Raw genomic sequence first — 13,735 nt, 5'->3', positions numbered from 1 at the left:
AGCGCAGGGACCGTGTTCATGTCACAGTCAATTTCACTTTAAACAAAGAAGCAATGTGGTCATGTTCTGTCGAGAGTAATCCATTGATCATCCTATGTACTGACTGGCCCTTCCGCAGAATGACAGGAAGACGCCATGACCCGGCCTTTCTCTCTATTTGCTGCGCTCCTCACAGCTTGGTTTTTGAAATCAATCGATGGAATCAGATCCAGATGGTATCTCCAGTTTCCCCTGTACAAACCGAAACGCCTTCCATGCCACCCAACGACTCGGAGGGCTTTCATGGAGAAAGAAATGAAGTGTTAAAAAATGCCACTATAGGGCAGATCATGTAGAAGTGAAGTCATAGGCGTACGCGCCCCGGCCGACATGAGACAGCCATCTGGCACTTGCGAGCTCAGCTGCTGGTTCTGCTCCCAGTGGCATTCTACGCACTGGTGAAGTAGCTGAGCGTGGCGCAGAAAGTGCTGCGGTTGTCGGCGTCCTTGGCCTTGGACTCGCCGTCGACAACCACCATGTTGGTGGCAGCCTTGGTGGACAGCCCGAACAGGTGCACGGCCGACCTCTCGATCGACACCATGCTGTTCTGGCAGTCTGCGGTGACCAGGCACTCCTGGTTGTAGTCATCAAAGAACGAGTAGAGGCCGGCACCATAGACGAAGACGTCCTTGGAGTCAATGACGCGCAGGCCCCACGTGCGAGCATCCTTGGAGGCGGCACCGTCGAAGTTGGGGTCGCTCCAGGTCGCGTTGACGGTGAAGGGCGTGGGCGCAACCGGGTTGCCCTGGAAGTAGGCAGTCTCGGTCTGGATGAGGGCCATGTAGACGGTAGAGGCGTTGACGAGCTGGTAGTTGTAGAGGACCGAGTGCTCAGACGCGGTACCGTACATCCAGACAGGCCCCTGGGACTCGATCAGAACACCACGGCCGTTGTAGATGTCGATCTGGGCCGACTTGGCCGTGGGCTCGAGGTCGTGGTCGGCAACCCAGAACCACGTGTTCTCGAGGTAGACGTCAGAGGCGGCGCTGGTGATGTGCATCATCATGAAGGCGCCCTCGCATGCCTCGTTGGCGCCGTGGGCAGTGCCGTTGTTCTTGGCGCACTGGCCGACCAGCATCTGGGTACCGGCGGAGCCACCGATACGGTTGTGGACGTCCCACATGCCCGCTGCACCCTGAGATGAGCCCTTGAGGTTCCACTCGATCATGACGGCACCGGGGGCAGGACCGGCCGTCTCAAACATCAGGTCGCTCATCTCGACGGCACCAGTGTCGCCCGGCTGGCCGACCTGGAACACGGGGCGGGGGGCTTCCATGTTGGCGAAGTTGGGTCCCGATGCCATGATCAAGGGCCAGATCTCGCCGGTCATCTTGATGTCCTTGGGAACCTTGACAGTGTCGGTGATGATGTAGGCGCCGTGGTCGAAGTAGAGGATCTGGTCAGCGGTCAGGCTGTCCATGGCCTTCTGGATGGCGGCGGTGTCGTCGGTCTTGCCGTCACCCTTGGCGCCGGCAGACTTGACCGAAACGAAGTTGGCGGCAGGAACAGTCTCATACTGAGGCTTGCTGCGGGTGAAGACCCCGCCGGCAGAGTTGAGTAGAGACTCGGGCTTGGTCACAGTATCCTGGGCAGCCTGCACGGCCTTGACGGCAGCACCTCCGGCAACGGAGTTGCCCTGGACGAAGTTGGCCACCTTCTGGCTGCCTGGCAGGATAGTCGCGCCGCTGCTGGCGTCCTTGACAGCAATGTCCACACCAGTAGTCATGTCGACATTCTCGATGATCAGGGTTCCGTTCGTGCCGGCCTGGGTAGTAGCATACGAAGAGTTGACACCGATGGGGGTGTTGGTGATGACGCTGTCGAGGAACAGAGCAGATCCGACAGTCTGCGCGCCAGCGCCACCCGTGCTAAGGTCGAGTCCGAGCCCGCAGCTGTCGATCTTGACGTCCTTGAGAGTCCAGACCCAGTTCCAGTTCATGAAGATGGCGGTGTTGCACTTGCTGAAGGTAAGGTTGCGTGTGGTGAACTGCTGGTTTCCGATAAACATGCCGATGCCGCCACCGGTGAAGGACAGGTCGCTCATGAAGCCACCGGAGCCGTTGTCCATGAAGATGCCCTGCTGCTTGTTGGCACCCTCGCCACCCTGAACCATGTTGAAGTGGATGTTCTGCAGCGAGGTTGCCTGAGCCACCTGCCAGTGAATACCCGCACCCTTGGACTGGTCCATGGCGGTCAGGTCGATGTTGAAGTTGCGGATTTGGCGGAAGAAGTTGTTCTGGTTCACCCACCAGTTGCTGCCATCCTCGTAGTTGTAGGGGTCGGCGTCGATGACCGCCATGCCATCGAAAGAAGCCATGGCCTTCAGAGTGGGCAGGGTGACGGCATCACCAACGAGCTGGGTGTAGTAGAACTGGATGATGGGCTTGCTGACCATGTAGGTTCCGGGAGGGAAGTAGACAATGGCAGGCGAGGTGGTGGACGACTCGCAGCCCTGGCCACACCGGTTGCCGTCGGCGATGGCCTTGTTAATGGCCTCAGTGTCGTCAGCCGCTCCATCACCAACGGCACCGTAGTCCTTGACGTTTCGGAAGACCTTGTAGCCTGCCTCGCCAAAGGCTGGGGCACCATTCCTGGCAATATCGGCAAGCCAGTAGCTGCTGCCGCCCGTAGCAGGTGCAGGTGCAGGTGCAGGGGCCTGCGGAGCAGGGGCTGCAATGGCTGGGAGTGCCAGCAGCAGGCTCGTAATGAGCTTGGAGAAAATCATCTTGACGTAGCACAGCTATTCTTGATGTCTGGTGTGGAAGAAATGACTTGGAAAGAAAGTGGTGGAGGAGTCTACAGTAGACAACGTCAGTAAGCTGCAGGTAACTTGTAGAGTGTAGCCAGCTGGCAGAGTCGAGCTTTTTGTAGTAGAAATGAAGCAGTGAATGGTGTTGAATGTTTCAATCAGATGGAGTTGTGTGTCAAGGTGAGGGATGGTAGGTGACCCTTTGTGACAAATGGTTCAACATCAAGAGATACGACTCGACGACGGGGTAGTGAGGCCAAGAGATATAGAAGTAGCCCACGGGCACAATGTGGCGAGCACAGATGTGGTGTCCAATGAACCACAATGCCATTCATTGAAAGTTGTGATTGTGTTGGTCTGCCACCACGTGCCAGGTCTGCCAGGTCTGCCAGGTCTGCCGTGTGCCCAAAACAATGCGGCCTTGAAAGCCTTTGTTGATAATGCTTGCCAGACAGTCTTGCCAGATCTTAGGCCTGGCCACGTAACAATGCACTCTCGGTGTTGGACATGGGGCAGGAGTGGCAAACGGGGACTTTTGGTGACTTGCAATACAGAAGGACTGTGATACTCACATGTAGAGGTTGACGAGACCGAAGGCTGCGATTCGGCTTACTGCTCTGCAGGGTGGCGGATCGAGTTGGGAGGAGGGAAAGGAAAGAATGACTCCACAGGAGCGTGTAGCTGTCAAGAATGAATGAAGAAAGATGTGATGGAAGGGACGGAAGGAAACGAACGGGCGTGTTATGGTTGGGGTTGGTGGTATTAAAAACAAGGTGGGAGAGGTATGGAATCCAAGGTGGCGGGCATGGTGTTGAAGGGGGTTGCAGGGATGTGGTGAATGGAGGGAGGCACTGACTGACAGGACTGGCAGGACTGGGAGGGTCCCGCACAAGGAAAAGCGCCCACCCTGACTGTTGCGGCGCCAGAGCTCGAGCTCCCCTGAACCAGTCAACCCATCCTGCCCATCCCAGCTTTTTCGAGTTTCCACCTGTTCACCCTGGGAGTATCCCAGAACCCTGCCCTATACTGTTCTATTCCTCGGCCTGTCAGCCTGTTTGGTCCAGCGGTGCTCTATGTGCTCCTCGCCTGATGGTAGCGAGGGCAGTAGTCTGATCTGGACCTGTCCTTGATGCCTGTCACCGGGACTGGACTATCTGGCCCGTCTTCAAGATCCAGGCAATTCTCCGTGCCTAATCGGAGCGATTCTGGAGCATCACGGGTATTCTGGGAGGCGCCCGCGCGCGTCAATCCGCGAGCATCCAGGCAGGCCAGGCCGGGCGGCACATGTCACGTACCACCTCAACGGCCGAGAAACCTGGCAAATCGAACACGCATCACGGACACACCTGGGGGACCTACCACCTGCCATCCCAACGCATGATGAGGCACGTACAGTACACGCATACACACACATGCAGACGGGCCACATGCAAGCACACGCACAAGCACACGCACATACGCACACCGAACAACGAGTCAACGACACATTTCGCAAGCAGGTGCCCAGCGCGGACAAGCTGCCCCTACTGCGTGTCAGACGAAGCTTGACATGGGACCAAGCTTCAAAGACGTGAGTGGTGAGGTGATGAGGTCGGGGGCGGGAGGAGCAGCATTCCAGCGCATGGTACAGTTGCAGAGTGGCCGAGTGGCAGCGTGGCAGAGGGGGTCGTCAAATCACCAGCGCACAGATCCAAACTCTGCCCAACCTTGTTCGGTCAGCCAGAGCCAAGTCTTGTTTGCCTCGTCAAGGTTTGTCGGCACGGGGCCACGGTGGTGGGTGGACATGGAGCGTCGAAAGTAAAGTGAGGTTAAAGATGGGATGATGCAGGCAGGGCAGGGGTGCGTGATTGAGTTGCCGTCGGCCCACCGAGTGTGAGGACGAGTTCCTGGCCTGTCGTTGCGTGCTTCTCTGGCCCTTCTCATGCAGCCGTCGCATCCCTTCCGAAAAACGGTTACCCTGCCCTCGTGCCCTGATTCGCCACGGCCTGGCCCCTTGGATCTTGACTGGGAAATGGGAAATACAAGAGTCACCGCCGCCTGCCAGCCAGCCAGCCAGCCCTGCCTGCCTTGCCTGTCCGTCTTGGCACTTCACCGCCGCCGCGCCGCAGCATTTTCGGCGGTCGTCGCCACGCCCCGTTGGGTGACATAAGCACCGTCCAGCCCGTCCAACCGTCCTAGCAGCCGTGGACGCCTGGGCGCTTGCATTCCCAAAATGGGGCCCCCCTTCCGTTTCAGAAACATCCCGCGACAGGGGCCGCTGGTCTACCCCTGCCTCCTTAGCGCCGTTTGACAGTTTTAGCTGCCGTGCCTTGCAGCCCATTCAACCATTCAGTTGGAGCCTTGGACACTCGCGGTTCGGTGGGGAGACGTGCAGACGGGAGATTAAGCCTCTCAATGTGTCAATGCAGACCATGTTTCTTGTACCAACCGCCCCTTTTCGCCTCCCTCTCACCCTGTCACCTCGCCTATCTCAATGTACCATGGTCGACTTGGGGGCCAAAATTACCTGCTGTCAACCCTCTGCCTCTACCAAGCTTGGCTGCTGCCATTTTAAGCGCGTCACGGCAGCGGCGCAGACAGATTTGGGCGCCAAGCATCTCAACTCCCTCATTCGTCTCTATGCCTCACTCGTTTATTCATGCCTGCCTCCCGATGATCAAGGTTATCGGGCATTTCAGCCGTCGAGCCGCGGAATGGACGAACCTGTTTCGAATTGGGCTCGTTTCGACAGCTCTGACTGGCTCGCATTGCATGTGTTTCTCTCTCTCGGTTTAAAAAAATCCATTCGACAGCATCTTCGGATGAACGCTCGACCACCTCTTCCCCCGAAACGCTGTCACTCCTAACTACGGGGAACAGGGGGGTGTTTTGAAACATCCCCACAGCCGGCCTATCGTAACCTGCCGTCAATGCAGACGGCAGACGGATCTTCAGTGCATTCTGAACTTGGGCATCCGAACCAGCAGAGCTTGGGCGCCACTACCTACGGACGTACGCTGGAATCATCTGCGCGGTCGTCAGAAAAAGTCATGTTTCGAAACACAAATATACTGTGTACAGGCCTAATGCCGTCCCAAGGACCGTCCGTCCATTGCAGGCATCCTTGGCATCGTCACTAGGCCAATATCAGGGGTTGTTGACTGTGCTGGCTGTGGCGGGCCACTCTGACTCGACCACACTCAGTATACTTGACGCCGTGACGCCCTCTGCATGCCCTCTGCATGCCCTCTGCATGCCCTCTGCATGCCATGTGGTCATCGTGGCCGATCAGGGCGCCTGCTGATCCTTTGTGGTTATGCTCCAGGCCACAGCGCAATCTTGATTTGGATCATCGGGCCTGGAACCCACAAGCAGCAAGCTGATCGCTCGCCCTGTGGCACTGTGCACTCTCTACAGGCGCGCTGCATTTGCCGCGCACAATCGCCGCAGGGATCCATTCCAGCGGGATGCTCCAGATCTTGGCAGATCTCCCTCCCCGACAAGCATGACGTCGCAGGCACCTCCCTGACATCTCCGAGAGCATAAATTGTTTTCTCCGCACAATCCTGTCTACACTATATGCCCAACGCTTTGCCCCTTGGCCCCCTCGGATGCAGGGTGATGCTTCGGCTCGCGCAGGTTTGCCACTGCCACCTATAGCTATGCTAAATACATTTTGCGGGGGACCTCGGTCGTTGACTCGCCCGCCTGCCCGCATAGACTGCAGTGGAACAAGTTTGCCCAGGGCTCTGGCACAAACCAACAATGGCTTGGCGCCAGCACTCTGCGTTAGTGCATGCGACGGCCCGAGTGGCGATCCTGCGTGAGACGTGGCACAAATCGGTAGAAGCCATGTACAAATCAACGAAAATGCATATCAGATCTGCCACAACACAAAGCAAGTTAACGTGGCATCTCTATATCGCATGGTCCGGGCCAGCTTCTGCTCGCCAAACCGATGGGATGCTGTTCGGGGGCTCATTCCGTCTCCGCCTGCAAACAGCGTTATGCAGTGCCGTTGTCCAGAGGATCGAAGAGTGTGTTCAAATGTTGCTGCTTACTAGACGCACGCCACAACTGTCACGGAGCGATGCGCACATACTGTCATTTTTCAATCTTCGTTGATACAAGCCCAAATTTTGGATTTGACGACGGGAACTAACAGTTTGGACTTGTCGTAAATACAAGAATGCCTGCAAGATCCGATCTATTATGGTCTCTCATATCAAAAAGCATGATTTAGAGGCCATCTTCAACATTTCAATAGCTTATATGAAACCATGTGTTCTCAAAATTGAAGTTTTAGTCCATTAAAACCTGTATCCATATATGCCTTTTAAAGTTTAATTATGTGGTTTCGCTTCTATTCCGTATACGTCCGAGGACATACATGGCGCTTCTGTAGTACTGTAAAGAGGCAAGAATACCAGCAGTAGGGCCTGTTCCTGAAGGCCAAGGCCATCCTTGGAAGCCGGATAAAGAATTCCTAGAGACAATGATACCGTGCTAGTATGGCGAAACGCAAAGCATCCGGTGTCTACATGAGAACTTCAGCTTTTCATATTTATAAATCAGTCTATATCAACAGACGAAGCGAGCTCAAACTGGTTTCTTGGCAAAAGGGGAAAAGCTCCACATAGCCTCTTAGAACTGGGTCATGGTTCTTTTCTTTGCTCGCATGAATTAGTCGCGTCTTTTTTATGTGTCTACCGATTGCTATCCAGCTTTCAGCGACACCTGTTGAGCAATGCCCAGAGATGGTCGCTAGCTCTCTCTCAACCTACCGGCCAGGCTTCTCGTTCGCCCGCTTCTTACCTCCCTCTCCGGCAGCAGGAGGTTCAAAAACACTCCGACCACGGCGGCAATGATGAAAGGCGTTTCCACAATCAGATTGACACCCTGCAAGAAGCCAGATAGACGCACATTGGAGCCACTGTAGTCGAGCACTTGGTTGAACCAGGTCGGCTGCACAATATCCATGAAGCCGATGGCCAAGGATGTCGACAATATGAAGCGATTGCGCCGGGTCCAAGAAATCAGTGCCAGTACGCGCACTCCCGCAACAGCAATAGTACTGTATAGGAATACCTGCATTCCTCCCAAGACGGACGGCGGCATAGACGCGAAAATGGCACCAAACTTTCCAAAGATGCCCATTAATATGAGGAACCCAGACGCGCACCAACCTGCCCTCCGGCTCGCGCATCCCGTCAGCACAATGACGCCGTTGTTCCCAGCCTGACCGACCATCGGGCCAGCTGTGCCGAGCGCGCTGAACAGGCTACCCAAGCCATCACAGAGGATGCCTCCTTGAATCCGGCTGTTGAAACGGGTGCCCTCGATTTCGACGCCGGAGATTTCGGCGGTTGCAAGAATGTCAGGCATTGTGCTCACACCCTGGCAGATGAACATGATGAGCAGCGGGAGGATCAAGGCCCCGTCCACCGAGAGCTTGAAAGTCCTCACCCACAGGAACGTCACCACGGGCGCCTGCTCTATTTGGCTGGGGCTCCAGTATCCTGTCGCGCCCGAGATAGCACATCCCATCGCCAGCCCACAGATGACACTGGAGGATCGCATCAGCGGTGACCCGAAGAACTCGACCAGCACGATCGTCACAAAAACGCTGAATCCAAGCCCAATGAGCTTTGGATCGCCCCAGGGCAGAGGCTTGGGCGCGTCGACGCTAGGACAGAGCGCGTAGAAGCCCTCGCCGTCGTGACAGCTGCTGCTCCCGCCCCAATTCTGCGTTCCGTTTCCGATGAGGTAGACGCCGACCAGGAGCAGCAGCGTGCCTGTGATCAGCTTGGGGAAAACCTTGTTCAGCAGCTTCGGCGGGACGAGGGACATGCCGATCTGGATCCATACAGTGCACAGCAGTGAGCCAAGAAGGGCTCCGTAGGCGTCGGGGCATGGGAGCTGGGTCCCGTCCGGGCCAGTGGAGCAAGAGCCGTTGGCGTACAGCTTGGCTGTGTAGGCAATGGCGATGGCGATGATGTCAAATGTTGGGCCTACGACGGATAACAGTCCAGTCCCAATAAATAGCGGCGTTTTGGCGATATGAATACGTGTTACTTGAAAGGCTGTCGCGATGCCCGTCGTGATGAACGAGGCCGATACGAGATATTCAGTCGTTGCGATGTCCAGGTGGAAAGCACCGCCAGCGAGGGCAAGAATCGGAGAGCTGGTATGTGTCAATCACCTGGTATCAAGTCCAACTTGAGGCATTCTGGAATACTCCAGAACATTCCGAGATACGATAGATGGGAAAATCGTAAAATTAGATGTGCTATGCTTACACGATGGATCCGATCATTGTCAAAGCGTGTTGTAAGCCGAGAACTATGGTTAACAAAATAGGAACCTCGTCGTTCAGGCCGTAGAATGGGGGCTCATGATCCTTGTAAATCTTGTTCAAGGGCCACACATTTGGTGTCACGAGGTAGAGATAGTCCTAGAGAGCATCGTCAATCATGTCTGTGCGTTCAAAGAAAGCTTTTGGCGGATCACACTGCGACGTACATAATGGCCAAACCACCCCTCCTTCTTGGTAACATATTCCTTGACTTCTCGCCATCGAGTAGACTTCTCCGTCATGACGCTGTCGCGTTTGGGCGATTTGTACGACTCGTCGGTATTATCGCCTTTTTCGCGCTTCAGGGGTAAGTCGGACACAGCCATATCATCAATGCGATTCTCCCCGGCTGTCTTGACAGTTTTTGACCCACCTCAAAGGGTAAGAAAAGTTCGACAGTGATTTAGAAATTGGATGGTACGCTGCCTTTGGACATTCTTCTTATCAACCCCTCTCAAAGCTGAAAGGCCTCAGCCAACCGGCGTACTCCGAAAGAGCACGAATCCTCCGCCTGCCGGCCAACTGATTGCTTAAAAATGCCGGAGAAGGACCGCATCAATGCAACTACCGGCATTGTTTTCAAGATTTAACTCAACACTGTGTTACACCGGAGACAATTACCAACACCGAAGCTCGCCTCGTTTTAGAAACCATGACTTCCACGTTGACACTGTACCAGCATGCAACGATCATCACTGTCAATAGGAAGCGTGAAATCATCCTTGACGGTGCAATTCTAGTTGTTGACAATCGCATAGCTTTGTTAGATAAAAGCTCAGCCGTGGCTGTTCACCCTGAATTTCCAAGAGGGCGAGAGGTTCGAAGCGTTGACCTCACCGGCAAAATAGTCATACCTGGCCTGATCAATACTCACTGCCACACGGCCCAGTCTCTCCTCAGGGGCTTGGCCGAGGACCTGTGGCTGCATCCATGGATGTGCGATGCAATCTGGCCTTTGGAGGCATCATATGACAAAGATGACGGCTATCATGCGGCACGTTTGACTATAGCTGAGTTGCTCAAAGGGGGCACGACGACGTTCCTCGAGGCGATGCTCACGCATAGTGCCGGTTTCGACAATGTTGTGCGGGCTGTGGGCGAGTCTGGCATCAGGGCGTGCCTGGTGAGTAGGAAGAACCCTCGAGAAGAATGCTCGATCTGCGAAAGCTTCATACCAACCTGACTTCTCGCAGGGCAAGCTGGTGAAACCGCAGGGAACCGGCACTGGCAGTACTGGACATGATCAGATTCCCGACACCCGTGATAGAGATCTGGCAGAGATGTCTGTCAGCTCCGCCCTCAAGACCCATTCGGCGCACAACGGTTCCTTTTCCGACCGACTTCACGTCTGGATCGCGGCCAGCACGCCGCGAGGGTCTCCACTCTCGGGGCACCACGCCATTGGAAAAGCCTGCCATGAGCACGGGATCAACCTGACGATGCACTGTGCCGAGGCTTCGCGGGATCGCGAAATTTATAGGGACTGCTACGAGGGTAGGACGCCCGTCCAGTTCTGCAAGGACGCGGGTCTGGTCGGTGGGCCGGAGGGCTCCACATTCAAGACGGTCCTCGCCCATATGGTTCACCTGGATCCGGCGGTGGACCTGCCCCTTCTCTCGCAGGCACAAGGTGCGAGCGTGGCGCACAATCCCACAAGCAATTGCAAGCTCGCATCGGGCGTGGCTGCGGTGCCGGACATGTTGGCTGCTGGTGTGAATGTTGGCCTGGGCACGGATGGTGCGCCGTGCAACAACACTTATGACATGTTCCGCGAGATGCACTTGGCGAGCACATTGCAGGCGGGCACGAGGATGAAGGCTGATGTTCTGCTTGCGACGACTGTGCTGGAGATGGCCACCATCAATGGCGCTGAAGCACTGGGCCTGGATGGGGATGTAGGCAGTCTGGAGGTAGGAAAGAAAGCCGACTTCGTGGTCGTGAATGTTCCACTGGGCGCGGCGCCCTTTGAGGAGGAACAGATTGTTGAGGGTGGCGTCGAGCCAGTGACCGTGGTGGTTCATAGCTGTACGGCGGCAGACGTGGAGGCCGTGGTCGTGGACGGGGTTCTAGTTGTCGAGAAGGGACAGCTGGTAAACATGGATGAGAACGAGATCCTGCTTAAAGCACGAACGGCTATCAGGGGCATTAGAGAAAGGTCAGGCGTCAAGGCTCGGCCATTGGCAGGTTGGGTAATCAGATAACAGGGCTGTGGGTATATAAAGACTAGATCAAGAAGAAGAAAAATCGTTTCTTCCGTGGAAGCCATGAGCCATTCGTAACCAAAACCATACACAACGAGCATTTTAATTTCCGGCCTCGCATTCAAGAGCCGCTCTTGGAAGAGCCACGCGTAAGCATCGACCTTGTGTCGGAGCCGGACGCTGGACTATCTCTTCTCTTTTCGAACTCCTTCAGCATAGTATACACCTGAACACGATGAGTCAGTCACGAGCGGTTCTCGGGGATGAGTGAGACGAGTGAGGCGAAGGAACGAGTGTCACCAGCCAGGACAACGTCCAGACCCCGGCTTCCCTGGCCGGAGCCCTGCACAAAAGGTGGCTGCTCTCACAGTGGGGCAACACATGAGGGATAAGAAAGAAGTCCACTTACCGTCCCCAATGGGATGAAAGTTTCGATGTCCTTCCTATAACTCTCGGGGAAGTGTGCAGTCGCCACATCGATCAGTTCCTCGTTGCACCGGTTCCACCGCAACACCTCGGTCCAACTGACAATCTCCTCGCCGACTAGAAACGTTGGGAATGTTCCCATTGCCAGCTCGCTTAGGATCCAATCTCGCTGGAAATATGGCCTTTGGAGGAATTTCGCAAGGCTTGTGAAGTTGGGTAGCTCGCGCAAGTCCGTCATACCCTCAGGCATCTCCCATAGATGTTTCATGTGCTCCATCCAGACGTAATCTGGCGCGTAGTTCTCAGGGTGAAGCTCCTTGTCCTCGGGCGTACCAAAGTGGTGTGGAAGGGCTCTGTCGCATGTACGGATGACGTTGACAGCTTGGTCGCTCGTGTCGTCCTTTGGGCCCAGCCATCCGACAACGGCCTTAGCATTCCGGTAGGCGGTCGACATCGTCCTGTTCTGTTCCTTCTGCTCCCGTGCATCTCTCCTGTTAATGCAGATGGCGTCTAGCCAGACCAGCAATATTGAGCTCTGGTTCTTTGCACGGTCGACCTCGGGGCGCTGGAAGCCCAGGCTGCGAAGTATGTTGCCGAGCCAGCGCGGTGGTCTCTTTTCCGGTTTCGGTTCCTTCGACTTTTTCACCTCCATTGAGGAGCCCTCGCCTTCGGAGGCATTGGAGCTGACGTCCGACTGCGAGAAGACCGCCCTGACATGTCGCAGGGCTTGTCCCAGGTTCGCCGGTATGGCGATGCGCTTGTTGTCTATCTGGACTTTCTCCGATGCATCAGTGTCCCCGTACAGAGCCGACACTCCGATGAATTCCAGCTCAGGTGTCAACTGTCGGTTGACAAGGCGTGCGATAATTATATCATTGAGGTCACTAGCGGGTTGGATTTCCAGGAGGCGGATTTCGTTGCGATCGCGGGAGAGGTTCTTGTAGGTCAGCTGGCGGGTGGAGCTGCTGAGACCCTGCGTTGCCATCGTGATGGACAGTCGTTCTGACGGCTCAGAATTAGTAAAGTGTCAGACGAGTGAGAGGTGTAATTTTATGCATATTGCTAGCGTGCGCCGCAGTTTTGCTTTGTTTGCGGCAACTTGCAACTCCTCTCTTGCCGGTCGATGGATCGCCCCTGGTTTCCTTCGACCTGGCTTCTCCATTTTGATCGTGTTACTAGCCCCGGGCAAAGGCCCTTGACTTCAAATACCATCAAGCCACGTGCCAGTCATGCCAGAAATGATGTCAAGCTCTATCCCTGCTTTTCGAGCCTGATCTGCGATATATTGGCCCCAGGTTGGGGCGCTTTGGAGCGTGGTGCCACCCACAGTGGATCGAAATTCGCAAGGGGGCCCACCACCATCTTCTGGATTTTCAAGCGAGGAGCTACTGTAATTGTGGTCCTGTGGGCAATCTGCCATGAACTGACCGCCCTTATCCACTCTGGTGCGTCGAAATCCCGAGGTCGCCAGTAGCGCGAATTCGACCATTATGTGGACTACTCCCGGGTCGATTTTTTCTTCTTCTCGAAACTGCCCCTCGGCCACCCCGGGAGCCGAGCAAAGAAGCAGATGAGAGGGTGAACCGTGACCGTCGACTGGAAGCGGGTGCTATAACTTGGCCGCCAGGAATTTGGTCGGTCTTCGCCCATACCACAGTAAATTGGGTCGTTTGGCCTATCGTAAGATCGTCGTAACGCTGGCCGCCAATGCAACGTCAGGCAATTTATGCACAAGATGGTTCAGCAGCGAACCGCTGGTGGCTTGCAGGGTTTCTGACTAGAGACTCGCCGACTGCTTGGGCCCACTCCGTTACTTGTCACTCTCGGGAAAACACCTGTCAGTGGGCGGGAGCAAGAACCCACAGCCCCTCGACTCGGCCAAGGGCTTGCCGATGCGGTCAAATGGATGGAGATAAGAGCCCTGCCCTGCTGCATGTGCTCATCGGTTTTCCCTCGGAGTCCCGATTGACAGGCCGAAGAAGTATC

At 55.6% G+C, this 13,735-nt stretch overlaps 4 protein-coding genes across 4 annotated transcripts; 1 reads left to right on the top strand and 3 right to left on the bottom strand.

The window, feature by feature from the left end:
- Positions 1–64: 64 nt before the first annotated feature.
- On the bottom strand, positions 65–6,972 carry KVR01_004245 (uncharacterized protein). The gene is made up of 2 exons (XM_044788954.1): positions 3,361–6,972; positions 65–2,835 (listed from the first exon to the last, which is right to left on the bottom strand). Exon 2 carries the CDS (start codon positions 2,762–2,764, stop codon positions 428–430), a length of 2,337 nt encoding a protein of 778 aa, XP_044646409.1. The 5' UTR covers positions 2,765–2,835; positions 3,361–6,972; the 3' UTR covers positions 65–427.
- Positions 6,973–7,531: 559 nt separating this feature from the next.
- Positions 7,532–9,591, bottom strand: KVR01_004763 (uncharacterized protein; the record flags this gene model as incomplete). Its single annotated transcript, XM_044790601.1, has 3 exons — positions 9,290–9,591; positions 9,067–9,221; positions 7,532–8,951 (listed from the first exon to the last, which is right to left on the bottom strand). Exons 1-3 carry the CDS (start codon positions 9,446–9,448, stop codon positions 7,532–7,534), a joined length of 1,734 nt encoding a protein of 577 aa, XP_044646927.1. The 5' UTR covers positions 9,449–9,591.
- Positions 9,592–9,651: 60 nt separating this feature from the next.
- KVR01_004220 (uncharacterized protein) lies at positions 9,652–11,323 on the top strand (the record flags this gene model as incomplete). The annotated part of the gene is made up of 2 exons (XM_044794600.1): positions 9,652–10,245; positions 10,316–11,323. The coding sequence occupies exons 1-2, from the start codon at positions 9,775–9,777 to the stop codon at positions 11,321–11,323; spliced, it is 1,479 nt and encodes a 492-aa protein (XP_044646384.1). The 5' UTR covers positions 9,652–9,774.
- Positions 11,133–13,060, bottom strand: KVR01_004322 (uncharacterized protein). Its single transcript, XM_044786063.1, has 2 exons — positions 11,733–13,060; positions 11,133–11,549 (listed from the first exon to the last, which is right to left on the bottom strand). The coding sequence occupies exons 1-2, from the start codon at positions 12,732–12,734 to the stop codon at positions 11,445–11,447; spliced, it is 1,107 nt and encodes a 368-aa protein (XP_044646486.1). The 5' UTR covers positions 12,735–13,060; the 3' UTR covers positions 11,133–11,444.
- Between the last annotated feature and the right edge of the window lie 675 nt (positions 13,061–13,735).

Source organism: Diaporthe batatas (genome assembly GCF_019321695.1).
Source record: "Diaporthe batatas strain CRI 302-4 chromosome Unknown Contig00004, whole genome shotgun sequence".
NCBI lineage: Eukaryota > Fungi > Ascomycota > Sordariomycetes > Diaporthales > Diaporthaceae > Diaporthe > Diaporthe batatas.
Note: the sequence above shows the minus strand (reverse complement) of the source record. Positions and strands in the feature narration are given on the sequence as shown.